The 27991-nt window shown below is 44.0% G+C and overlaps 1 protein-coding gene across 3 annotated transcripts in view; it reads right to left on the reverse strand.

Moving 5' to 3' along the window:
- Window positions 1-1324: 1324 nt before the first annotated feature.
- Window positions 1325-27991, reverse strand: part of C5H4orf19 (chromosome 5 C4orf19 homolog) — a 68750-nt gene continuing 42083 nt past the window's right edge. For 2 of the 3 annotated variants that reach the window (XM_039541406.1, XM_039541405.1), the window contains exons 2-4: window positions 26964-27021; window positions 5627-5680; window positions 1325-3332 (exon numbers count right to left, since the gene is read on the reverse strand). In XM_039541406.1, coding sequence (XP_039397340.1) covers window positions 2330-3332; window positions 5627-5658 — 1035 coding nt within the window. In that variant the 5' untranslated portion in view covers window positions 5659-5680; window positions 26964-27021 and the 3' untranslated portion in view covers window positions 1325-2329. Of the gene's footprint in view, window positions 3333-5626; window positions 5681-26963; window positions 27022-27619; window positions 27866-27991 lie in introns of all 3 variants that reach the window. The other variant, XM_039541407.1, reaches the window with a different exon arrangement.

The raw sequence follows: 27991 nt of genomic DNA on the forward strand, positions 1-27991 counted from the left end.
TTTATATTTTATGCAGAACATATTGTTCCTTCATTGAGTGTTCTAATAAGCCTTGTTGAACAGATGAGTTCCTTTCTACTAACCAGCTGCAGTATGAGAAATATGAAGAAGAATATTCAGATTTTATATTTACATAATAATCTAGTTTCACAATATAAGGGCATATATGCAATTTCTTAGTATGTCTGGTTTATCTATAATGTACAAATTGTCTAAAGTGGAATTTGGTAATACAGTAAATATGTGTGTGTGTGTGTGTGTGTGTATATATATACAATCACATATGAAAAGATTTAGTAAGTATAACTTTGCCTTACTAAACATTATCATTTAACACATCTCAGTTTCACAAAAATATCTCACTCATACAGTGCTTTTCATCCGGGCACTTTACGGACTATACACATACAAGAGTAAGTTCACTTCTCACTGAAATGGAGCCACTTCTGGGGAGGCAGAAGAAAGGGACAGTCTTTTGAGACTAATGTTCCGTATTAAGGACACATGGAGCTTTTTTTATTTTAAAGATGCAATGTGCCAACTATTTCATTTTCAGTCATGTTTAGCTTTCTTGAAGCAGGAATTTAAATCACCATTAGCAGGAATATGTGTAGTGTTTTGAGAAGCAGAAATATGGATTTAATACTGTAGTACTTATTTGGGAAAAACTAAGGATATGTCTATGCATTGGTGACCGCTGGCATAGCCATGTCGCTCTAGCTATGCTGGCCTAATCTATGCTGTGTCTACACAATGAGATGGATGGAAGGGGTTTTTCCAACAGCGTGGGAACAACGCCACCCTGTGTCATGGTAGCCAGGTCGACGGAAGAATCATTCCGTCGACATAGCTGCATCTTTGCTGGGATTTAGGTAAGCATAGCTAGGTTGGTTAGGGGTGTGGGTTTTTTTTCACACCCCTGACCAAAGTATCGATGTCGACTTAACTTTTCAGTATAGTTTAGGTCTAAGTAAACACTACAGATTAAAGGTTTTAGGATAGATCAGATACGAGCTCTACCTTCAGAATTCTGATCCATCGACTAAAATTAGCAGAATTACAATGGCATAGTACCACTATCATTTCCTCACTTATATAGACTGGCGGAAAATAGCATATATTGCACAGGCAAAGGTGACATAACAATTGGTAATTTTCACACACATTAATTGAGGATGGGTTTTATATTAAGTTTCTTTGAAAATTTATTTTTTAGCAATAGTTGCATAATTTAGAAACCTAACAGTATAAAAGTCAACAGATAATGGTTCTTTAAATTTTAAAACAATTATTTTATTAACAGTTTATAATCAATTCAGGAGCCACCAATTCTCGGTATAAAACTTGGAGCACATTTTCTATCTCAGCCATTCGCCAGTGTCCAACATTTGGCGACTTTAAACATGAAGTGTTTATTTTCCATATCTCCTAGGCTTCCAACCAGAAATCGTACAAGAGGAAGTTTAACATACTAACCGAAAATTAAAAATATGAAATTATCCAGAAAGGGGAAACATTTCTGAAAGTAGAGATTCAAAAGTTCTAAAGTGTAGGGTCTTGATTTGGGGCCATCTGTCTCCCTGCTGTAAGTTTAGGGACTGCCGTCCAGTTACAGCAGGATGAATTTAGCCCTCACTGTTTTTTTTATTTTTATTTTTTTACAAGTGGATTTTGCTGCTTCTGGGAGGCTCTGAGGCAAAATCCATTTGTAAACAATTGGTGAGTCAAGAGATTGTGACTAAGAAATTAGCAGAGCTGTGAGATGCAGTCACAGTGAAACCCAAATGATGTGAAACTTGTCTGGTTTCATGCTTTGCAACAAACTAGAATCCCAGGTCAAGTTTGCTGAAAGGTTTTTTGAACCTAGGGTAAGTTGTATATTTTTTTTACACTGAAATAATTCAGTTCTGTGGTTTTGTATGGCATCTACCAGAAATGGAGAAACTCTGGTTTTTATAGTTGTGCTTCAAGATTCATTTGAACCTGAAACTTGAGGTGTGTGCAAGCCCTCGAGTCAACTGAAGAAAACCTTCACGTGAACTATATTGTAACATGCTGGCTTTGTGTGAGTGATGCTATGCCCTTGTTCGTGGCCTATGGGAAAGATATGGGCCTTATTACTACCAGAAGCCAAGGGAGTTCCTCAGTTCAGGTGGTAAAGGACTGTGTTTTAGCAGCTAAAATGATCAACGTTCTAGTCCCAGCTCCTTCTGTTTTTGTGCTTTATACAATAATTGTCTGTTCTGTACAACACATGCATTCCTTAGTGTTTCACACAGCTCCAGAGCTAAGTTTACTGTGAATGTGTTAGAAAGAAAGAACTCTCCATCTAATACTCCTCATCCTCTTCATAATCTTCTCCTGCGGTTGCAGCTTCCAGCGCTGCAAGAGCTTCTGCCACCTCTGCGTCCTCCTCCTCCTCCTCCTCAATTTTTCCATTAATTTCTTTATGGTTAATGTGCTTTTCCTCTTGTGCTTCTGTTATGAGGCCCTCAGATGCAATACCATCAGGCATGTCCTCTTTGACACACACATTTACAGACTCAGTTTTAAGAGCTTCCTCCACTGAATCATAATTTTCCTTCATGTGCAAAGGCAGGCTTAGGCCAGGGCCCTCACCCTTATTTATCACTATACACTCTGCATTTTGGTCTGAATGTGTGTAATTGTCTGAAAAACTATCCTTTTCAGGAGCATGATAGTTTCTAGTTTGGCTACCATGTGGGAGGTAATCCAGGTCTGGTAATTGGGTGGCATCGTTTTGTGTCTCCAGTATTGCACTTTCTGTGAGAGAGCTGTTTTCTCCTGCAGACGGCGAGTTCTCATCTAGAGAACATTCTGGCTCTTCTGACTCCGGCTTCTTGTGATCGCCTGTTTCTGGGTGACATTCTTTGCCAGATTCATTTGGTAAAGAGAGTCCATTGGTGCAGGGGTTTCTTGTCCTGTTGGCTAAAGGAGACCTTGCTGACTGGCTGGAATTTCCATGTGTGATTGTTTCTTTGGTTCGGTTTGTGTTGTGATTAGGAAGGGGATTCATACCACGACAGGAATTGGCACCACTGTGAGCATTGTCAAACTTTTCAACACAGTTTCCTAGGCCTTCCTCATCAAGAGCAGTTCCTCTGTGGTTCGAGAAGGCCTCTTTTGTGCTATTGAACTTGTTTTTATTTTCTGTTCTCTTTAATTCATCATTTTGCAGTTCATTTCTATGCACTGGAGTTTCACTGTTCTGATCGCCTTTGAATTTATTGCTGTCTTGCTTGTCTGGTTTGTAACTGTTTACTTCATTGGGGTATCTCGAGGATTGTACATCTTCTGGATCAAAGATATAGCTGGGGAAAGGAGAATTTTACCAGTTAATATTTTCTCTGTTTAGAAACTGGAAACTGATTACACCCAACTCTGACGTGTTGAGATTAAACAACTAACGCAACTATACCCAACCTACAGTATTGTGTACTAAGCATAAAATACACATACTTAGTTGAGGTCATTTTCTCAAGAGACTGAATGCTACAGAACAATTAGGCTGTAGGTCAGAGGCTCCACAAGGGGACAGAGAGGCCATGGAATGCCTCACTGGGTATGTCACAGCCACAGGACAAGAAGTCCTTCCACCTTTATAACAACGCAGTTGTTCCCAACCTTTATCCCCGGGGGGCTCGATTAGCAGGTGGGCACCCCGTAGATGTTCCCTGTGATCATGTCCTGACCCAACTGCCATCATCTTTCCTTTCCTCTGAGCATTTTATCTCTCACATCTCCCTTCTGTTTCCCCTCTCTTTTTATTTTTTCCATTCCTTTTTTTACCCCCTCTGCTCCTTTTCCATTTCTGATTTTTTTTTAATTAATCTGACACAGGTGTTCTTGTTTTTTCTTCACGATGCCCCTCCCCCTTTATTTTCTCTGGTAGTTTCAATTTCCTTCCCCATTTCCCTCACTCACCATGGTTACTCCTGAGGGAATTCTGTGCCAAAAAATTAAAAATTTTGCAGGCAATATTTTAAAATTCTGCAAATTTTATTTGTCAAATGTGAAGGTTCCAGCATGGCACTGGGGAGCACAGGCCACTGGCTGCATGGAGGTGGGAGATCACTGTGCAGCTCCCCCAACCCCGAACACGAACTCAATGGTGAGGCTGCACCCGACCCTGACCCAGAGCAAGGCCCGGGCCTGCCCCAGAAACACCCGAGGGCCCTGCCCCTCTCTGTGCCAGGTGCAATAGGTGTGGGCAGGCAGGCTCAGCAAGGCAGGATTCAAGTGTGGAGGGGCTAGTGTGGGGGGATCCAGATGTGGATTGAGAGGGTTCTGTGTGGGGCAATCTGTGTGCAGGTGGCTCAGTGAGGGACTTGGGTGCGAGGGGATCTGGATCCACGGGGGCTTGTTGGAGGGTTCTGGATGCAACTGTAATGGGACTGTGCAGGGGGTCCAGGTGAAGGTGGTTGGGACTCAGTAGGGGGATCTGGATGTGGGGGGGCATAGAGCTCGGTGGGGGGGGGTCTGGGTGTGGGGGACTCAGTGGGGGGTCAGATGTTTGGGGGAGTGGTGCTCAGTGGGGTGGGGATCCAGGTGCGGCTGATTGGGGATTGGGTGAGGGTGGCTTATAGGGGTAGTCCGGGTGCAGGGGGAGTGGGGCTCATTGGGTGGGAGGATCTGGGTATGAGGGAGTCTAGGTGCACAGGAGTTGGGTGGATTGGCGGGGGGAGAGTTTTCAGAGCTTCCTGCAGCTGGGGGAGAAATCTGGGGGTGGGTTTGACCCTGCCCTGGATGCCATGCCAGAGAAGAGGAAGTCCCATCCTCCCCAGCCCAGCCAGGACTAGTAGCTGATTCCGGCACAGGGTTAGGAGCTGGGTCTTCCCTAGTCCCTCGTCCTGCCCCCTGCCCTATCTGTTTGCCGGCTCCCCTGGGTATCCAAAACATACTGCTGGGGGGTGGGTGTTGCATGACTGCTCTTGTGGCTTCCCCTTGCTTCCTCATCAGAAAGTCATATTTTTCTGCAGGGAAGCAAAGAAATTTGCAGGGGACCTAAATTATGTGCATGTGCAGTGGTGCACAGTTCCCCCAGGAATACATTGTGATGGGGATGGCGTCCGCATAGGGCTGAGTGGAGCATTGAGAAGCTTGGGCTGTCAGGGCTGTCTAAATTGAAAGCCCTTTACCATGTGACCTACCCAAAGCCAGTTATTGTAAAGGCTACAATGGAAGCAGGGATGGAAGGTGGGGGATTTCATGGAGCTGTCTCTGCCCTACCTGCAGATTTACAGAACATTTCCAGTGTTTAGAAGATGATGGATCCTACAGCTTCCCCCATGCACTGAACTAGTCTGGCTTCTTGCCACCGAGGTGGGAAAACGCTACAGTGAGAATTTGCCTCCATTGCCACATAGTTTCTGTGGGCTAGCAGCTAAAGAGATGAAACTCAATTAAAATAAACCAACATGAAGTTTACAGGAAATCAGTATTTCTGGGCTTCAAAATGCCTTAATTGATCTAAACTGTAAATTCCTGGATTATTTGCAACATGGTAAATATCTTTAACCTAAAGGATGAATGCAGGTGAGAACGGATTTATTTTTAACAAGCTTTGATTTTACTCTGATTCCAAGCACCATTTGTTCTGCTGTACCTTTGTATCATTTTACAGCACCTGCACCCCATCTGGATTACTTGCTGTTAACATCTGAAAAGAGAGAGAGAGAAGGCAAGGGAAAAGAAAAATGAGGGATGAATTATTTCATGCAAATATTAAATGAATAAATGGTGGTTGCACTGAACATGAGTCTCCTATTTTGAAAGGTTCTGCTGGTTGGAGAGAGATTCCCTGTGCTTAGCAATGGGGAATATTGCAGGAATTGGTAACAGCTCTTGTACAGAATGAACTTTTTCAGTGTTACCACTATGTCACCAGAATAAATTCTTCCCTTGCAGTTGACTAGAAATAACAAATTGTTGTATGTAGCTTTCTTTTTGTACATAATATCTCACAACAGACAACAACAAAGCGGGCAAAGCTTCTCCTGTGGGGTGCTAGATGCCTTGAATAACCCTTTATTATGATCAGAATCAACATGTTGGTTTGTCCCAATGGTAATCTTGTGTTTAGAGATGTACTGAAAGCCAAAACCCAGATCTGAACATCTCAGAAATCTGGGAAAAATTTGATTCTCAATTTTATGGCTTGGGCCCATCTCTACTTGTATCAATGGAGCCAGGGCCCTTTGTAAGCTTCTGTTTGCCAGAAGCTGGGAATGAGCGACAGGATGGATCACTTGATGGTTACCTGTTCTGTTCATTCCCTCTGGGGCACCTGCCATTGGCCACTGACAGAGGACAGGATACTGGGCTGGATGGGCCTTTGGTCTGACCCAGTAGGGCCATTTTTATGTTCTTACGTTAACTATTTTGCAGTAATGGAATTTCTATCCATTACTAGTTAGGATGCTCAGTTTCTCTTTATATTTGAGCCTGATAGAACCTGTTACCCCTTTGCCCAACGATAGCAGATCAGTTTCCCATTTAGGAGAGAAATTGGTGACACTGGATCGGGGTATTTGTTAGTGCCATTGATTTAATATATTTACAAAAAATCCTGTTTATCTTGAACAGAAGTTCTGTAATTCCACTTGCAGAAATTTGAACTAAAACACCAGCGTCAAAAAAAACAACAACCCACTCTCTTCTCTAGACTTATTTCGCCTGGTGCAAGTGATGAACCTGGCACAAGGCCTGAGAAGGGAGGCAATGCCTGTCCCCAGTCCTGGCCCCGGTGCAGGTTAGAGTAGCATATAGGGCTCCACTAAATTGTGGACTGATTGTGATGGACCCGTTGATCCATTCCCATCCCTTTGTTCCTTGGTTGCTGTCTCCTTGCTTTCAGGACACTATCACTTCCATCATCATCTGTTCCTTTCACCCAGGGAAGTCCCTTCTCCCAAAGTCACTAGCCTTTGGCTGTGTAAGGGCGGGTCCTGGCACTGACCCTCCTTTAGAGCAGCTGTTCTGCAATATAAAGGAATTCAGACAGGTTTGACTAGACCCTGAGTGTCCATTAGAGCTGGCTCCTCTACTAGTCAGACCTCATCCAGATAAAACAGAGTGCTTAACCCAGTAAGTCCCCTGTAACAATTTTCTGAGGACTTGTCTACACAAGAAAGTTGCACTGGTTTAGCTTAAGGTGTAATGTTAAACTGATTCAATTTAGCAAGCCCCAATATGGACACACTGATTTTGATTTAAGAGTGTCCTGTTTTGATTTAGCTTAAACCTGTTCTTAATCGACTTAAACTAAACCAAAATAAGCCTAATAAACTGAAATAAGTGTCCTCACCGCGTTTGGCATTGGTTTAAAATCACACCTTCAGTTAAACCATTACAACTCTGTGTGTAGTCCTGAGCTCTGTCACTGCAGCTAGCTTTCTTGAGGGACCTTGGTTCATACCCTCTAGGTTTAACCATTTTTATATTGAGTTTCTCATTGAGTGCTATCATCAGTTAATTCATATCCTGTATTCTGTTAACATCTTTTTCCATAAAAATATCTCAGCAGTGGCTTTTAACCATACCAAGTGCTGATAACTTTTGTTTTATTTAGTTGTAAAGCTGCTTGAGACATTCTGTAGAAAGATATTATAAATGCAAATTACTTCTGTCGTTTCTATAAGAGCACTTTCCATGATTTTACACTGTTGTGAGTATTTGAATTGTCTCTGCATTTACTCCTAGGTTTTACAAGCTGATAGTTACAAACATCTGTATTTGTCCTCTTGTATGAATAAACTAATGTTTATGGGAAGTATTTTCTACTGCATTCTTTTGTAAATAATTCTCAGCATTGAAGTAGGAATACAGGATTTTAAAATGTCGGAGTTTCAGATCTTATTTTTTCTAGGTTTACAGCAAGTTTTAGAACCAGGATTGCAAAGTAATGGTGTGAAGTAATACAGTCATATACAATGAAACATATGTTTTAGTCCTATTAGTATTAGACATCTTGCTATAAAAATTTCAGTGCTTATCTTACTAAAAGTGCCATAGATGTCGATGTTTTACAATACACATCGTTTTGATAGATTCCCATTCAAAGCAAATTACAATTTGAATCAAATGAATACTATGCAGGCTACTGGTTTGGAGCAGACCGGCATAGTCTAAGTGCACAACTATGTTTTCAGAAGAGATTTCCACACAGAGATATAGGAGGGCTGTCGCAAATGAAGGCGAAGGCTCTTCAAAGCTTAGGGCGAAGCAACGTAAAAAAGGCAGAGAAAAGTGAGATCACAGAAAGGGACACAAAGCGAATATTGGGTAGAATATGGTGTCTGAGAACAAGTGTAGAAGGAAACCTGTTGTATCTATATATGTTCTATTTTTAATTAGAGACATTTTAGGTTTGCCTTTTGTGACATTTTCTTGCGAAGTCTGACTCCTAGATATTTCCATACTAGTGAATCATGAGCGAACACACAAAATATATCAGATTAAGAAGGCATGACTCAGAGCCTAAACTTGCAAAGCACAGTATGTGGAATTTTCAAAACAGCTCAGCACTGGCCAAACTCTGCTCCTGTTGAAATCAAAGGGAGTTTTATCTTTGACTCCAATTGGAACAGAGTTGGATCAATGCTGAGCTCTCTTGAAAATCCCCCTTGAGTGCCTTCTGTGAAATTCTGAACATCCTCAATTCTAACTGATTCCATTCTCAGTGGAGGACACTCAGGAGATACTTAGCCCTTCACAGGATAAGCGTTCACATTTTAAGGTGTTTGTGAGCAGCTGTACCTAAAAGATGGTGGAATCACAATATGCTACGAATAGGAATGCATTGTTGGTAAAATAGTTACAGATCTCAGCATAGAACTCTCACTGGCAAGGCCAAGGCCATATTAGTGTCAGAAGCGAAGGTCCATGTGAGCAATGAGGGGAGACTATACCCTTAAATCTTATATAATTAAATAGCATTAAATAGAGTTGCATGGGCCTGCCCCCTGGGTGTGTTCTACTTGACTAAAACCAGCTTGTAGGGCTGTAGCTAGCAGTGTGAAATGCGTGCATATATTGGCCCCCCTACACTGTCATCACACCTGCAGTATCCCTGTAATCCCCCACAATGTATTCTCCTACATTCTATTACATACACAACAGGTGCAACTGATAGATGAAGATATCGGAATAGGGGCCTGCAGCAGAGCCAGCCTCAGGACAACCTGATGAATGCAACTGGCCTGTAGTAGGCTGCCTGATTGACTACACAGACTGATTGGTGGGAAGAGTCAGAAGACCAGCTCTTAAGCCCAGCAGCAGCAGTTTGGTGGGTGCTCAAAGCATTCACCCACAGCTGTGATAGCTGCTGCACCTGCTCCTGCCTTTTTCCATCCTTGGAGCCAGCCCTTCTGTTTCCTTGGTCTCAGCCCACCTGCTGCCTTGGACCCAGCCTTGCCTCACTCCACATAACCTGGCTCTGACCCTCATCTCTGATTCCTGATTTATGACTTTGGCTCTGACCCTCAGTGCTGGCATCTGTCCTCTGACTCTGCTTTTGACCCTCGGCCTGGCTCCTGCCGACTGACTCCGGCTCTTACCACTAAGTACAGCAGCCCCCAAACAGGGAACTGGAGCTGATGTGACTATGGACCCTACAAAGGCCATTAGCTCTCTGACAGAGAGTGGGAGCCCTATGGACCTTGCAGGCCCAGGTTGCCACCCTAAATCTGTATTGCTTCTATTTCTGCTATGTTGTACCTACTGACCAAGCCTGAGTGGGGTTGATTATCAGCCTGCTTAGTGGGGACTCGGAGTCCCTGGCTTGGGCTTCTCTGCTCCTGGAAGAATCAAGCCCACTTCTGGGACAGTTTGAGGACTTTGTTCAGGCTATGGAGGTGATCGTCGATGGCCATACGCTCGTAACATGGGTCAAAGTCACACTTCAGGTGTTGCTGCAGCGATGCCAGCCAGCTGCTAGCTACATCACAGAGTTCCGATGCTTTGTAGTAGATGCCGAGTGGAACAGTGCCACCCAGCATTATCATTTCCAGCTCAGCCTAAATGACGACATTAAGGTGAACTGGCACAGTTAGAATCCCTGTCCGACCCAGATGGGTAACATTCAGCTGGGCTGCATTCAGGTATGAACGCAGAGTGCAGCGATTTCTGGGGTTCACCAATTTCTACAAGTGATTTATTAAAGGATTCTCTATGGCACTCCTTGAAAAGAGAGCCTGGTTTGTCTGGTACGTGGAGGCTCAGTTGACCTTTGATCGACATTCACCTAGCATCCATCCTGATTGACCCAGATACCACTAGTCCATTTACAGTTAAGGCTGATGTCTCTAATTTTGCTATGTGTGCAGTACAGTCTTAACATGAAGGACCCCTTCTAGAAGGGGCTTGATTCCCAGTCCAAGTCCTGATTACCACAAGAACCTGGATTACCCATGGACTGCTAGATGCCTTAACCAGCACCAGATCTGCTGATCTCTCTTCTTTGCTCGCTTTGACTTTAAAGTTACCTATCGCCCAGGGATAAGAAATGGGATGGTGGGTGATCTATCCTGCAAAGATGAATATATTGAACCTGGCAAAGAGCCCTCTGCCACCGTGCTCAAGGTTTCCCACTTTGTCAACAGGACAGTTGGCAGCAGTCTGAAATCCTCCATCTGCTCCCTGTTCCCTGACAACCTGTTTGCGACCCAGATCTATCAGACTCTGAATGATGTGGGTATCCGGCCTGACTCCAAGTTCCAATTTCAGAAAGGCCTTCTCTGTTGCAAGGGTTGTATTTATGTTCTGGGGGGGATAATCTAGGCTTCAGGTATTGAAACTGTGCCACAATTTACCACTTGCAGGCCATTTTGGCCAATTCAAGACCTGGAATCTGGTCTAGAGGAATTTCTGTTGGCCAGGCCTACCAATTTACATTAAGGATTATATAAGGTTCTGTGACCTCTGTGCCCGTACCAAGGACACACAATCAAAATCTCTAGGTCTCCTCCATCCTCTGTTCACACCTCCACTGCCTTGGTCTACTATATCAATAGACTTCACTTTAGAACTGCCACACACTCAGGGATACTCGGTAATCCTGATTGCCATCAACTTCATAGCAAAGATGGTGCACTTCATCCCATATTATATTGTTCCCCCTGCATGGGAGACAGCTTGGCTCTTCCTGGAAAATGTCAACCACTACCAAGGGTTATGAACAAGCATTGTATCACACTGGAGACCTCAGTTCATCTCCCGAGTTTGGAGAATATTTCTTGGACTCGTTGGCATCAAATCTCTTCTCTCATCAACTTATCTCCTGCAGACTAATGGGCAAACAGAGAGAGTCAATCAAATCATGGAGAAGTCTCTTCACTGTGTTCTGAGTTACCACCAGGATGACTGGGTCCCCCTGTGCTATGCCAAATTGGCATATAACAATGCAAACCATGCCTTGACCCAACATAGCCCATTCTTTGCAAACTATGACTCTCACCTCTGCTTCCACCCAGACTTACCCTTAAATTCCTCATTGCTGACCACTGTGGATTTTGCCTCCCACCTGCACTGGGAGAATAAGGAACACTTGCAGTCTCCCAAAGAAGCCTTTAAGGAACACGTGGACCAAGAATGTTGGGCTGTCCCAAATCTGCCTGTAGGGGACAAGGTGTTGCTCTCTGCCCAAAGCCTTAAACTGAGCCGCTCATCTGCCAAACTGGATTATTGATACCTGGGCCCTTCAAGATTACAGAATGGGTAAACCCAGTTTATGCCCAGCAGCTGCCCGAGTCCATGAAGATCCATCCTCTTTCACATTTCACTTTTAAAGCCCTACACTGAGAATCCATACCTAAATGGCTCCAATCCGGCACTGCCACCCATAATAGTCCATGGAGAGGAGGGGTACTTGTTTCACGAAATCCTCTGCTCTTGGCAAGTTAGGGGAAGACTTTAGGACCTGGTGGACTTAGAAGGCTACAGTCTGGATGACTGGTCTGGGAAGTGGTAGAGAACATGCATGCCTTGGACCTACTGTGAGAACTCTATGGGAAGAACCCAGAAAAACCAGGCGCCTAGGAGGTGCCCTTGTGTGGGGAGTACTGTCAGGAATCAGGGCCTGCAGCAAATCCAGTGTCTGGACAACCTAATGAGCACAACTGGCCTGAAGTAGGCGGCCTGATGGGCTACACCGCCCAACTGGTGGCGAGAGTGAGCAGGACAGTTCTTAGGCCCAGCAGCAGCAGCAATTTGGTGGCTGCTCAAAGTATTTGCCCACACCCTGCCCCTCCCTTGGCCCCAGCCTTGTTTTCACTGCTGTAACTCAACTCTGACTCTCAGCTCCGATTCCTGACTTCGTAATTCGGATCTGGCCCTGGGCTCCTATTCCTGGCTACCAACTCCAGCTCCAACCACTAGGCCTGACTGCCCACATTCCAGTTGTTGACAGTAGAAGCTTCTAATGAAGAGTAAAAGCCCTGTAAATCACCACAAGAAATATTGCCTGTAGGAAATGTAGTTATAACGGTGGCATGTGCTTTCCATGCTATTGCTGTGTACTTCAATAATTTGTTTGAAGAAGTGGGATTTTTACCCATGAAAGCTTATGCCCAAATAAATCCGTTAGTCTTTAAGATGTCACCGGACTCCTAATAATTTCTTTGTGGCCTTTATCATCAAGATGAGATCATTCACTTTCCATTTTAAATCCTTATCTATTCTGGTGTTCCAGTCCTCATCATGACAGTTAATACTGTTGAAATGCTTTATATCCAATTATAATATTTAACAATTTCCTGGAAGTGAGCTAGTTGAATAGACAATAACGTCTATTTGCAACAAAATCTGAAATATTTAAACAATTTTATTTGTAATTTAGATAATGAACTATTTGCAAAATTAACGTTCAGTTTTTTAAAAAGTTCACTTTGATGCTTGATCTTTAGACTAAATACAGTGTATATTTTTATTCCTTAGCATTATTTATTTTAGTGCTTGTGAAAGGTATGCAATTATCCATATAGCCTGTAGTTTCTTATTCACAGAACAGGTACAGCTCAGTTAGTGGCAGAACAAACTTCCTTTCATTGCTCGGGTATTGTTCTGCAAACCTGAGATGAAGGGGCCACATATAGATAAGAGTAGTTCATACCCCGCACCTAGGTAGACATTGACATCACCACTATAAGCCAGATCTTCAGTTGGCATAAATGGGTACAACTCCATATGGCCCAATAAGTTTAATTCCAGAATGTTCAGAACTCTTATGAAATATTTTCCTGTAATTCTTTTCTTTTGGAATCTTTCATGATTTTGAATTCCAGTGTCACCAGGACTAAAAGCAAGAGTGCCAACAGTGCATTTGCATTGAGGTGGCAGTTTAATCTTATTCTTTTCAACTGAAATAAAAATTTGCTTGGAAATTTTTTATTTTGGTCAAAATATTGTCCTGGTTTTTTTGATGAAAAATGGAAAACTTAAAAAAACCCAAAACCTTCAGTTTTTATGTTTTTGGTTCCTCCCTGCCTCTATTCTTTCACCCTGTAGCGGGGTAGTCACCCCGCTCCTGTCCTGAAGGGCTTAAACCAGCCCTGGGAGAGGGCTGCGGCGGGGGAAAAGCTAGGCTGATTGGGAGAAGCATCCACAGGTGGGGGCCATGCCCCAATCAGGCCATAGCTGGCCCTGTAAGAGGGCTGAGGGCCAGAGACTGACATACACACTCTCTCTAGCTCCCTAGAGGGAGAAGGACCTGGCTGTCTGGGAAGCTGAGGAGGGTACCTAGGGTGGAGCGGTGCTGGGGAAGGGCAGAGGGAGCTAGGGAGCTCCAGCCTAGCAAACCCTCAGGCTGCAGGCCAAGCTAAGGACCCACAAAGGGGTACTAGGAGGCAATTACCTTTTAGACTCCATGCCATTTATCTAGGTTCAGCCAGTCCACAGGCAAGAACCCACCTGGGTGATCCTAAGGCAGGTACGTAGACTCCTAAGGGAAGCAATCTGCTCAACTTCAGTACCTGGTTGGGAGTACTCCCACAGCCTAGTAGTTCTGATAGTTTGCCTGTGCTCCTGCTCCAGCTAGCCCTTGCTTCCATTCTTGCTTCATCCTATGCCTGTTTCTACTCTAGCCAGCCCTCTGCTGATTCTGACACTGGCTGCCTACTGTTAGGTGGTTACATTTCAGTTCTTCTGGAAATCAAGCCACTTTTACTTACATTACATAAATTTAGGAGCCCAATGTTAATCACTCACTTGAAAATGTTGACCTTCACCTTCCCTGTCCCAATCTGAAAACTGGGGATAATGCCTACCTCAGAGGTGTTATGAGGATTAATTAATCCTTTTTACAGTGCTTTTGAAAAAACTATAAGGGACTCCGTAAATGCTCAATAGTAGTATCGCTATTCTGTAGTTCACAATGTGTGTGTGAGTGTGTATGCAAGGGGGTAAACTAGAAAACCATTTCTGCTTTTGTATTAAAAAAAGAACCAGATTTCAATCAGTTTCAGTCTGTGGTGTTACTAATCTGGCTCCCGCTCATCTGAGAGATAAAGGGCCAGATATTCAATTTGTAAATCTGAAGTAACTCCATGACTGCAATAGAGTTGGGCTCTCTTTTGCTCAACTGTCATCTGCTGCTAGTCCCACTGCAGTGTTAGGACACTTCTAGCTTTTTTGTGTAGCCAAAAGGAGAGAGACTCCTTTCTTGTCAATAGAAATGGAGTCGCTAATAGAAGAAACACCCCAGCTATTGTAATTCCTTTATACAGTAGAACCTCAAAGTTACGAATTGACTAGTCAATCGCACACCTCATTTGGAACAGGAAGTTCACAGTTAGGCAGCAGCAGAGAGAGAGACGCACACAAAAAGCAAATATGGTACACTACAGTGTTAAACGTAAACCACTTAAAAAAGAGGCACAATTTAATGAAAAAAAATGTGACAAGGTAAGGAAACTTTCTGTGCTTGTTTCATTTAAATGAAGATGGTTAAAAGCAGCATTTTTCTTCTTCATAGTAAAGTTTCAAAGCTGTATTAAGTTAATGTTCAGTTGTAAACTTTTGAAAGAACAACCATAACGTTTTATCAGAGATATGAACATTTGAGAGTTACAGGGCATGGCTATACTTGCAAATGTAAAGCGCTTTGAGTTAAACCAGCCTTCGGAGAGTGCAGTAGGGAAAGTACTGCAGTCTGTCCACACTGACAGCTGACAGCGCACTGGCATGGCCACATTAGCAGCTCTTGCAGTGGCATTGGGAGCGATGCATTATGGGCATCTATCCCACAGAGCACCTCTTCCCATTCTGGCGCTGTGGCTTGTGGGAAGGGGTTGGGGTGTCCGGGCCATTCTGGGTCCTGTCCCAACGCCCCGTGATGCATCACTTCGCATCCCAGCAATCCCTGTGCTTCCATCCACATTTGGCGCCATCTTTCAACGTTTTTTTGTACTGCATGCTCTGTCTTCCCTTTCAGTCTGTGGGAATGGAGCCAGAACTGCTGAGGAATATGCTGAGGAATCTTGCCAGCATGTCACATTTGGCAGTCGAGTTACTCCTTAAGATCCACTGACAGTGAGGAGTCCGACGATGATATCTGCTCGGGTAACACATATGACACGGGATTGCATGTGGCATTCACGGACATGCTCACCACCATGGAACACCACTTTTAGGCTTGGGAAACAAGCACTGAGTGGTGGGATCACATCATCATGCAAGTCTGGGATGATGAGCAGTTGCTGCAGAACTTTCAGTTGAGAAAAGCCATTTTCATGGGACAGTGTGATGAGCTCACCCCCACCCTGCTGTCCCGACGATGAACAAGCAGGTGGCTATTGCAGTCTGGAAGCTGGCAACTCCAGACAGCTACCGATCTGTCACTAACCAGTTTGGAGTGGAAAAGTCGACCATTGGAATTGTGTTGATGCAAGTTTGCAGGGCGATTAATCGCATCCTGATCAGAAGAACCGTGACTCTGGGTAATGTGCACGATATTGTGGCTGGCTTTGCACAAATGGGTTTCCTTAACTGCGGAGGGGTGATATATGGGATGCATATTCCAATTCTGGCACCAGCCCACCTAGCCTCCAAGTACGTTAATTGGAAGGGGTATTTCTCTATGGTTCTCCAGGTGCTTGTGGATCACCATGTGTGTTTCATTAACATTAACACAGGCTGGCCCAGAAAGGTGCACGATGCACACATCTTTCAGAACACTGGCCTGTTCAGGAAGCCAGGACTTTTTCCCCAGACCAGAAGATCACCGTAGGGGAAGTCAAAATGCCTATTGTGATCCTTGGAGACCCCGCTTACCCTTTAATTCCATGGCTCATGAAACCCTACACAGGGAGCCTTGACAGCAGCAAGGAGTGGTTAAACAACAGTCTGAGCCGGTGCAGAATGACTGTGGAGTGTGCTTTTGGCTGTTTAAAGAGCTGCTGGCGCTCTCTGTATAGGAAGCTGGACCTGGCTGATGACAACATCCCCGTGGTTATATTGGCGTGCTGTACCTCCATAACATTTTTGAAGGGAAGCGTGAAAGATTCACTCAGGCATGAAACTCAGAGGTTCAATACCTAGAGGCTGAATTTGAATAGCCAGAGAGCAGGACTATTAGAGGGGCCCAGCATAGGACTTCAAGGATTAGGGATGCCTTGAGGGAGCAATTTGAGGCTGAAAGCCACCAGTAATGTTTGGTGCTCTGCACAGGAGTGAAGTGCAGTGGTTCCAATGGTAGTAGGAATCTGTGTTTGCTATGCTGACTTGCAGTGCCTGTTGCTTTCCTGGGCTAAGGTATCTTTTACTTTTTGCAATAATAAAGAATGTTTTCAAAACCAAAAAATCCATTTATTGAAAAGAAACATAACTGCTTAGGAAACAGAAAGGGCAAGGGGGTAGGGTGGGGAGCGGTACAATCACAGATTTGCGTATGTCCTGTTATCATACTCAGCCTTCCTGTCTGGAGTGCTGTGCAATGAGTGCTGCACTTTAGGATGGCTATAATGCATGGTGATAGGGGTTGAGTGCAGTGGGTAAGGGTTGTAGTTTTCAGGGCTGAGTGGTGAAGCTATAGATGTTGGATGCAGCTGGTGGCAATAAGAACCTGGATGTTGGGGAAAGTGGGTTGGAGGTGATGTGGGGACACGGGAGAGTTTTGGGACAAGGGCTGCAGGGGGGGCGGGCGTGGCAGTGCTCCATCTGCATGGCTACGAGTGCCTGGATCGAGTCCGCTTCGCACTCCATGATGCTTATCAGCCGATCTGTGCTTTGCTGCCAGCGTTCCTCATTCTGCTGGCGGATCCTCCTTTCACTCTCCCTCCACTCCTGCACTTTTAGATTCTTGTTAAAGGACTACTGCGTTACTTCATACAGCATGTCTTCTTTGCTTCTACGTGGCCTGTTCCTAATTCTTTGGAGTCTTTCGGCCAGTGATAACACAGACAGCTAAGATTTCAAGGTTGCATCTGTAAAGGCAAAATGCAACACTTAACAGAGGCAGCATTGTTCACACCAGACAGAGCAATGATTTTCCCCGTACTTAAGGGCAAGCACAGTCTACACAATAGCATAATTTGCCCCTCTCAAAGCAAGTGCACATAACCCATGGGAGCCCCAAAATGGTGAGTAAGCACAGGGTCAAGGGACATTGATTGTTTTATGGCTGTGCTGTCCTCTGGGTTTCTGTGCCTTGGGGAGAGCCAACAGCTGCAGGGGGCCCCTATACATATCCCCACATTTTCAACAGGAGCTCATCCTGGGAAGCAAGGGAGGGTCTTCTGCTACAATGCAGCCCATATGCAGCTTTCCTGTGTGCAGCAATTGTCTCTCTGCTCCTCATGGCACAGTGGCATGGACATGTTAGCCTGACTGGGACAAGGACCACAGTGGCTCTCCCAAGAAACCTGTGCAAGCGCATTGCCCAAGTTCTGGATGAGACCTTTGAAGAGATCACTGAGGTCGATTATCACGATGTGAGAGTGCAAATCAATGCCCTATTCCGCATCTAGGCATGCATGCAGTCCTAACCCTCCTCGCCCCAAGAGCCCGCACCGAATAACTTTCTTCCCAAAATAAAAGCTGCTTACCGGGAGCCTCCTCTGGTGTTTGTCCTTCCCCAAGAACCGGCCGCCGTGACTGGCTACCTTCCTCCTGGCTTGAGAACAGCTCCTGGCTGCATGCATCTAGGGATTCCGGGGTGTCTTCCTCCTCCTCAGCACCCTCGGTCCCGCTTTCCTCCTCCTGCATTGTTGAACTGGGCTCTGAAGTGTCCATGGTGGTCCTCGGAGTGGAAGTGGGGTTGCTCGCAAGTATCGCGTCCAGCTCTTTGTAGAAACGGCAGGTCACGGGGGCAGCACCGGAGAGGCGGTTTGCCTTGCGAGATTTGTGGTAGGCATTCCACAGCTCCTTCACGTTAACACTGCACTGTGTCTCAGTCATGGCCCCTCTCCATCATGTCCCTTGATATCTGCCTGAAAGTATTGTAATTCCTACGGCTGGAGTGCTGCTGGGACCGGACAGCTTCCTCCCCCCAAACACTGATGAGATCCAGCACCTCACCATTGCTCCATACTGGGGATCACTTGGTGCATGGAGGCATGGTCACCTGGAAAGATTCGCTGAGAGCACTCCACGCCTTGCTGAGCAAACAGGAAGGGGATTTTCAAAATTCCCAGAGAATTTAAAGGGCAGGTCTGGCAGTTGGTCACCTTAGGGCAGGGCAGTAGAGTTCAAAGTGATGACCAGAGTGACTAGAACAGGCATTGTGGGACACTTCTGGACGCCGATCAGAGCGCATTAATAGACCAGGGCGTCCACACTGGTGTTGTGACGTTCCAGCAGGGGTGCATTAATGTTATTCCGCTCGCCGAGGTAGATTACCAGGAGTGCTCTAGCCGCGGAGTCTGGGCGCTCTACGTGCCTTGCCAGTGTGGACGCGTCATGAGTTAGGGCTCCAGGGGCTGCTTTAATGTGCTCTAACTTGCAAGTGTAGTCATGCCCACAAACACCTCAGGAATGGAGGTTGTTTGTAGCTCTGAATTTGACAAGAGATCGAAATGGATGAGTCAGTTGATGACAGAAAGAGGAAAATCTAACATTAGGGAAGAGATCTAGGAAGACTTTTTTTTTTTTCTTTTTTTCTTGAGAGAATTTTGGGAACACTGCCGTTTTACACAGTCAGAGAAGTGCCACCATGTAGTCATGGTGATTGAGGGAATAGTGACAAGGCTTGAATCCCAGTGGAACAGAAGGAACGATATTGCCTTTAATAAATAGACACAAGAAAAGTGGAAAATTTCCCTTTTTATATGTTTACTAATAGCAGTCTGCAATCTGGCCATACCAGGTGAAGAGAATGGAATGAAACCTTTCTTGAAAAGTGTATATAAGAATGGGGAGAGGAATGTACCCTAACTTCTGAAATTGTAACTTCTGTAATTGAAATGTGAAATGCAAGGCAGAGTATACATAATCCCCTGTCTGATTAAATAGAAGTGAGAAACATAATACTTCTGACTTTGTATTGTGTAATAACATAGGTTGTATTGTGTGTTTAAACTGTGATATGTAATATGGATAAACAAAAAATACAAGCGAGAAGACGTCATGAATAGGGAAGGGCAAACTATTCCAATGAAACAAAAGCCATCTGGCACCCTCTTCCAAAACAATGATTGAAGTGAATTAGAAACTTTATTGTGGTTTTAAAAGGCTGATCCTTTTTCAGTTGTGTTAATGTACTGTTTCTGTCCATTTCCTCGTTCTGGCCAGGAGTGGAAACAGAAATGCCAGGAAAGAAGAAATGTAAATGGTATTTTTGACTCAGCCCAGACCAGTAAGAACTGGAAATCTGACTGAAAATGTTTTTGCAAGATAATCCAGCCTCATTTCCATGCCAAGGAGTTTGGCATGAGATCTGAACTTTTGCATGTTTCTTCCAAATTAAACCAGTGGGCTACCAAGTAACCAGGCATTTAATATATTGGTCACTTCAATGGGCTGCTGGGCCAGTTTCCCCCCTCTCTCTAATGCACCGCAGTGACTCTCTGGGCAGGCTAATGCAAACTGTCAGGCTGGAAGGAGGTTACTAGTGTTGTTCCTCAGGGATCAGTTTTGGGACCAATCTTATTTAATCTTTTTATTACTGACCTTGGCACAAAAAGTGGGAATATGCTAATAAAATTTGCAGATGACACAAAGCTGGGAGGTATTGCCAATACAGAGAAGGACCGGGATATCATACAGGAAGATCTGGATGACCTTGTAAACTGGAGTAATAGTAATAGGATGAAATTTAATAGTGAAAAGTGCAAGGTCATGCATCTAGGGATTAATAACAAGAATTATTGTTATAAACTGGGGATGCATCAGTTGGAAGTAACCGAGGAGGAGAAGGACCTCGGAGTATTGATTGATCACAGCATAACTATGAGCCGCCAATGTGATGTGGCTGTTAAAAAAGCTAATGCGGTCTTGGGATGCATCAGGCGAGGTATTTCCAGTAAAGATAAGGAGGTGTTAGTACCGTTATACAAGGCACTGGCATCTGGAATACTGTGTGTAGTTCTGGTCTCCCATGTTTAAGAAGGATGAATTCAAACTGGAACAGGTACAGAGAAGGGCTACTAGGATGATCCGAGGAATGGAAAACGTGTCTTATGAAAGGAGACTCAAAGAGCTTGGCTTGTTTAGCTAAACCAAAAGAAGGCTGAGGGGAGATATGATTGCTCTTTATAAATATGTCAGAGGGATAAATATCAGGGAGGGAGAGGAATTATTTAAGCTTAGTACCAATGTGGACACAAGAACAAATGGATATAAACCGGACACTAAGAAGTTTAGACTTGAAATTAGTCGAAGGTTTCTAACCATTAGAGGAGTGAAGTTCTGGAACAGCCTTCCAAGGGGAGTAGTGGGGGCAAAAGACATATCTGGCTTCAAGACTAAACTTGATAATTTTATGGAGGGGATGGTATGATGGCAATTAATTGATCTTTGATTATTAGCAGGTAAATATGCCCGATGGTCTGTGATGGGATGTTAGATGGGTGGGATCTGAGTTACTATCGAGAATTCTTTCCTGGGTGCTGGCTGGTGAGTCTTGCCCACATGCTCAGGGTTTAACTGATCACCATATTTGGGGTCGGAAGGAATTTTCCTCCGGGGCAGATTGGCAGAGGTCCTGGAGGTTTTCCTCTGCAGCATGGGGCATGGGTCACTTGCTGGAGGATTCTCTGCAGCTTGAGGTCTTCAAACCACAATTTGAGGACTTCAATAACTCAGACATAGGTTAAGGGTTTGTTATAGAAGTGGATGGGTAAAATTCTGTGGCCTGCTTTGTGCAGGAGGTCAGACTAGATGATCATAATGGTCCCTTCTGACCTTAAAGTCTATGAGTCTATATGGAGTCAGCCAGTGCAAAACCCTGCTGGCTTCTGCTTCCTGCTGCATCAGCCGACTGTGTCTCCACTACCCCAAACTCCTGCCTGCCAGTGATTAGAAGCACCGATTTGCATAAGGTGAGGTTCCCGTTCCTCCTACAAAGCACACAAACCCTCCCTACTTAGGGCTACCTCAATGGAAGTCCCGCAGCATATGCCTCGCTGTCAAGATAAGTTTCTATCACTGTCTTAGGCCTCATGCAGGCAACCCCAAAACACCTGACATTTTCAGAGGCAAGTGTGGGATGAGAATAGATTATGTGGGGGAGATGGATGGGGGAAGGGAAGAGAGGAAACAATAGATTTTGGGCATTAATATCCTCATGAAGTATGCAAGCAGTTGTAAACACCTAGTGGGCTTTTCATGGAACGAACTCTGGTTTGTATTCTGTGCTGTAATAGGTATCAGAATCTCATTTAAGGATTTCAAAGGTTGCCTTGTGGATATGCATGCGGGTACATATGTATGAGGTCTGAGAGAGTAGCAGGGCTGTGTGTGGTAGGGAGTGGGGTAATGCAGAGGATTAGTGATGGGTGGAGACAGTGGAATGAGCAATAAGGAAGATGGCAAAAATCAATGACATAGGTGAGAGAGGAATGGAAAGATTATGGAACAGCGGGTAGAGCTGGGAAGAGGAGAGAACAAACACAGGAATAGAAAGGTGGGAGATTATTAAACATAAGGCAGAGAAACACCTGCAGATAGTAAACGGAGAGAATGTGATGAAAATAAGGGAAATAGAAGAAGAAGAAAAATAAGAGAGACACAAGTTATTTACAACCCCAATCTAGCAAAGACTTAAGCAGTCCCTGTCATTTGGACAACTAATGTGCTTAAGTTCAACATGGTTTGCTGGATTGGTCCCTATTTAGTGTACAGGTTAAAGCCAAACTGTTACAGAAATTAAAACTATGTAGAATGTTCAAGTTTAAAATGAGACACAAAATTCTCTGGTAACTTCCTTTTGGTTTCTAACCCAAACTGTGCCTGCATTAGCATCATTTGGTATCGAGGCATCAGTAGCAAATCCATAGTTAAATTTGCGTTAAGATTTGTACTTAAAACAGGCCCGAAATCCCTCTACTTCCTATTTTAATAACTGAATTTAGTCTTGAAATTAACCACAATAGCTCATCAAAGGAAAATTTAATTTTCCATGTCCATGTCTTTTTTTTTTATTATTATTATTATTATTATTTTAGTAAAGCAATTACTAGCTTGGTCAGAAGACAGACTTTAAAATAATCCCTTACTGAATTTTGGTCCTGACCTGTCTCATGTTTCTTTGGCTCCCTGTAGCCAAGCAACCACTATCACCACAAATTCCACCCCCGTTTCTGCACACCCACACCCTTTCTCATAACTTGAGAAGTCATTTTCATACTGTATATTTAAACATAAAGGGTTGGATTGGCACCTCACAATCCATCCCCAGTAAGAGGAAGCATGTAGCTTCGCTGTACCAACAGTAGAATAGGGACCGGATTGTGACTCAGAAGGTCATAGTTTAGTCCCTGCTTCCCTCACTGCTCTGTAAGGGAAGTAAGTCCTGCAGTAGACTTTTTCCCTCCGTGTCAGAGCAACTAAAGCTCTGCCTGCAGTGGCAGTGTCTCTTTCCCACCATGCTGCTGCCCTTGAAATGCTTATGCCGCCTTGGTGCCCTGCATAGGAGCATTGCTGCCCTGCATAGGAGCATTGCCAGGGGTCACAATCAGGCCTCAAAAGAGCAATTTCCCTAATTTGCTATAATTTAATTTGCTTTGCATGGAAACACTTCCAGAGTTGCCTGGATCCACCAGCTGCAACTTTTCTCCCCTCTTGCCTGGCCTGGCTTCCTAATTCATTATCTGTCCTCCTCACATGTAACTCCCCTATTCCTGACTGTGAGAAGGCAGGAAGACAAGATGCCTAGCAGGGAGCCTGGTCCCTAATCCATATGCCTTCTTCCTCCACAGTTGCACTACTGAGATGGGTTTTACATGAGTGCAAGCTCAGGCTGTCAAACCAGATTTTTGCAGCAATGCTCACTCTGTGCTTGCTCCAACCCAACCTCAAGTTTGACCTCATATTTTTTCATATACAAACTTCACCACTGCACATATTTTGTGGTCATTCGTCTTTAGCTATGATGAATGTTCTAGCTGTTACGAGGACTTAGATGTTTTGAGCAGGGGGTGGGACTAGATGGCCTCCTGAGGTCCCTTCTAACCCTAATCTTCTATGATTGATTGTGTGTGTGCAGCGCAAGTGGTTCTATGGTGGAAATGAGAGAGAGGTTAGGGAGTTGAGCAGACAATGTGTGTTTGGGCATTATGATTAAAGCTGGTTGAAACTTTTGAACAGCTACTTTACTGGTAAAAAATGGGCTTTTAAAAATGTTTGCAAATAAATTGACGTTGAAATTTTTCATCTAAAAAAAAAAGAGGCCTCTTGTAATCATTAAAAATTTTTTTTTCATAGGATTCTGGTAAACAAAGTGTCTCAACAACCATTTCATTTTCAAAAAGTTTTCTTTTAAAAAATTGAAAATTACCCCCCTCAATTTTAAAATGAAAAAAAAAATGCTATTAGAACATTTCAAAATGCAAACCACTTCAGAAATTGTGTGTGTATGTGTATGAAAATAGGTTTTCATTATTCAACCAGCTCTAATTACGATGTTTGAGTGGCAAAGCATATTTGAGGTTGGTGTGTATGTAAATGTTGTCTTAACTAGTGAGTCCTGGTTTTAAAAAGAATTCATTAGTAGGCAATGCATTTGAGCAACATTCACTCTCAATTAACAGATTTTTTTATGGGGCATTTGTGTGTGTGTGCTCGTCTGCCTGCCTCTGTGACCGGGTCTCTCTTAGCGTTTCCCAAACCATCTCAGCTATGCTTATGCTTAAAAGCTCTTCCAAAATCTATTTGTCAAGCCTACAGCTAAGGCTGGCTGAAAAACAAGAATTCTGTTTCATGAAAAAATGTTGACGCTTCAGTGATTGGTTTTGTTCCACACTGGAACAAAAGCTAGACCTTTGAAAACATTTTTGCCACCCCAAAAAAAAAAATAAAAAAAAAAGCCAAGTGATCAGGGTACTCAGGTGGATGGGGGAGACCCTGAATCAGGCACGGTGTATAGAGTCAATCTCCCTTTCAGGCTCTCCTGTTGGAGCTGTTCCACTTTGTATAAATAATTAAATATTCACTAGACCAGTGAGAGAGAGACTGACTCTGTAGCCCAATGTTAAGGGCACTCACCTGCAATGTGCCCTATTGACTATTCTGAGGTGCGTCATGGTCTCTTTCTCATTTTGACCAGAAATTGCATTCTGGACCTGAGACACCTTTTGATTTTGATGAATTGGGTCCTTGCCTGTTGCACTTGCTGACAAAAACTCATTTAGTTGGAAAAATTCCCATCTATATCTTTTCAGAGCGGTAGCAGTGTTAGTCTGTATCAGGAAAAACAATGGGGAGTTCTTGTGGCACCTGTGATACAGGAGGGCCAGGGAGCAGTAGGAGAGTGATCGAAGGGAAGTATATAAACCCTAGGCTAATTAAGGTGTGGTTCCCTGTAGACTAGAGAGGGTTGCTACAAGTTAATTGGAGCACCTATAGTCAATTAAGGTCCTGTTAGCAACTTAATAAAACCCCCTGCTTCAGGCAGTCAGGGGAGAAGGAGAGCTGAGCGGAGCTTAGCTTGGAGGTGTGCTGTGAGACTTGAAAGATCAAAAAACTGGAATAAGGGAGACTCTGCCACAACAGGGGAGGGAGACCTCCTCCCCCCCCCCCAGCGTTTAAGGACTGAAGGTGCCCCACCCAAGGAGGAAGAAGGTAGGAACCTGCAGGACTTGAGAGGGGCTGGGACTCAGAGTAAGGAGCAAACCCAGACCCCTCTCCTGCTTCCCTCCTTTACCACCTTCCTGGGACACTAGCAGGGCCCTTGGTGCCCCAAGAACAGGGGCATGGTGTGGCATCTTAGCCCCCCACCAAGAAAAGTGCAGGACACACCATACTACATCGGCCATCTTGTCACACACTAACAAATGTGACAGACTAACAAATTTATTTGGGCATAAGCTTTCGTGGGCTAAAACCCACTTCATCAGATGCATGGAGTGAAAAATACAGTAAGCAGTATGTATATGAAAATATGGGAGTTGCCTTACCAAGTGCGGGGTCAGTGCTAATGAGGCAAATTCAATTAAGGTGGTAGTGGCCTATTGTCAACAGTTGATTACTTTTGTAGTGCTAACAAGGACAGTGCAATCAAGGTGGATGTGGCTTGTTTCCAACAGTTCACAAGAAGATGTGAGTATCAGCAGAGGGAAAATTACTTTTTGTAGTGACCCAGCCACTCCCAGTCTTTCTTCAGGCCTAATTTGATGATGTCCAGTTTGCAAATTAATACCAGTTGTGCAGTTTCTCGTTGAAATCTGTTTCTGAAGTTTTTTTGTTGGAGAACTGCCACTTTTAAGTCTGTTATTGAATGTCCAGGGAGATGGAAGTGTTCTCCTACTGGTTTTTGAATGTTACAATTCTTGATGTCAGATTTGTGTCCATTTATTCTTTTGCATAGAGACTGTCCGGTTTGGCCAGTGTACATGGCAGAGGGACATTGCTGGCACATGATAGCATCTATCACATTCGTAGATGTGCAGGTGAACAAGCCCCTGATGGGTGTTTTTGAGGCTTATTCTACTCAAAAATATTAATCCTATATGACTAGGACCCTACCAAATTCATGGCTGTAAATAATGTGTCACAGACTGTGAAATCTGATCTCCGCCATGAAATCTGGCTAGTGTGAGGGAGGAGCAGGGCTGGGGGTTCCTACTGTGCGCAGGGCTCCAGCTGCTAGTGCAGGCCAGATTGGGGAGGGATGGGACTACTTCCCCTGTAGGGGGCTGCTCCCTGGGGCCAGATGATACCCCCCTCCAGGAACCTCTGTGGCTTCTGGTTGGGAGCCCAGCTCTGAAGGCACCATCACCAGTAGCAGCGCAGAAGTGAAGGTGGCAATACCTCATGTCCCCCCCCCCAATAGCCTTGTGACTCCCCTCATGACTCCCTTTTGGGTTGGGACCCCCATAGTTACAATACTGTGAAATTTACTATTTAAATATCTGAAGCCATGAAACTTACTATTTTTAAAAGTCTATGACCATGGAATTGACCAAAATGGACCACGAATTTGGTAGGGCCTTATGACATAGAAGTTTTGACATGGGAATTGTTTTGTTGTCAAAAATAGGACTTACGTCAACAAGAATATAAAGCAAAAGTAGCAGAACCCTTAAGTAACAAAGTTGCTGTTGTCATACAAACGTTCAGAGTAACAAGAAAACAAAATAATACAAAATGGAATAGGTGACATTTTAAGCAGAATTGTTTCTAAATTGTTTACCTCCACATTTTCCTGGAAATGACAAATCTATTTAAATAATTCACAGGAACATAGTAATCAAACTTAACATTAATAAACAACTGACAGCAAACACACTGCACATTTGTAATGAGCCATCGGTATTTAAAATTATCAATTATCCCTCAAATTACAGTATACTTACCAAATAGCCAATGGGAGTTGACTGATCATGATTTTAACATCTGGCTGAGTGGTGACATCTGCAAGTACATGTATGTGTTATTTGTTTGTTCAAGATATTTGCAATAATAATAATTAATAAGAAGGCTTACTGTGTTTTTCATCCCAGGATCTCAATATGCTATTGCAAACATTAGTAATTACAATTTACTTGCAAATTACTTCAAATATGAAATGCTACAAATTAATTGTTATACTTCTGGCTTAATCACAATGGCCACCCATGGGGGAGCGTGGTCTTGCTAGCCAAGGGACGTGTCTAGCATATATTGTGGTCAGGTGCATGCTTTAGTTAGGGGTGCATGCAGTCACATGTCTGAATAGTAAGAAAATGCATCCTCACCCCATGGAGCCCAAGTCTTGACTAGTGGAAACTTGCCCTGATTGGCAAGATGCCTGGAGCAGAGTGTGTATCTGCTAGCATCCCTCCTCCCACTCACCGTGCTGAAAGGGCAGGGTTTGATCTGTACTGTATTAGTCCAAAAATAGGTACTAATTAGTTTCAATATATGCAGTAATAATATCAAGAATTTTCATCAAATGCAGCTTTGCCAACTTGTAAACATTTTCAGTTGGTGGCATTGGTGCATCAGAGGCAGCTCCCTTTCTGAACCTCACCCTCTTCTCCTTCTTTGTCCATTAATGTTTTTATATGGTCACTGTGATATGTTCTGCCCCTTGCACCTTGTTCTTCTCTTCTCCTCTTCTTGAAGACTCACAGACCAGCAGCTACAAATGGGCAAAGATCTTCCATTGGAAGCAAAGTTTAAATGTTCTCACCCAGCACTGACAGACACTTCCTGGCACATGGAGGTGGCCTGACACCAGTGTGATGTAGTTAAGGTTGACTTTCAGCGATGGTTTCTGCAAAAGTCATTTTTGCGGTTGTAAATGCTAGCTGTTGCCTAGCTGACCTTCCCATAAAACAAGTAATCATTCATGGTTATTTTAAGTCCTACTGGCTCCATAATCTCATAACTTTGCATGTAA

Source organism: Mauremys reevesii, linkage group 5 (assembly GCF_016161935.1).
Source record: "Mauremys reevesii isolate NIE-2019 linkage group 5, ASM1616193v1, whole genome shotgun sequence".
In the NCBI taxonomy this organism is placed as follows: domain Eukaryota; kingdom Metazoa; phylum Chordata; order Testudines; family Geoemydidae; genus Mauremys; species Mauremys reevesii.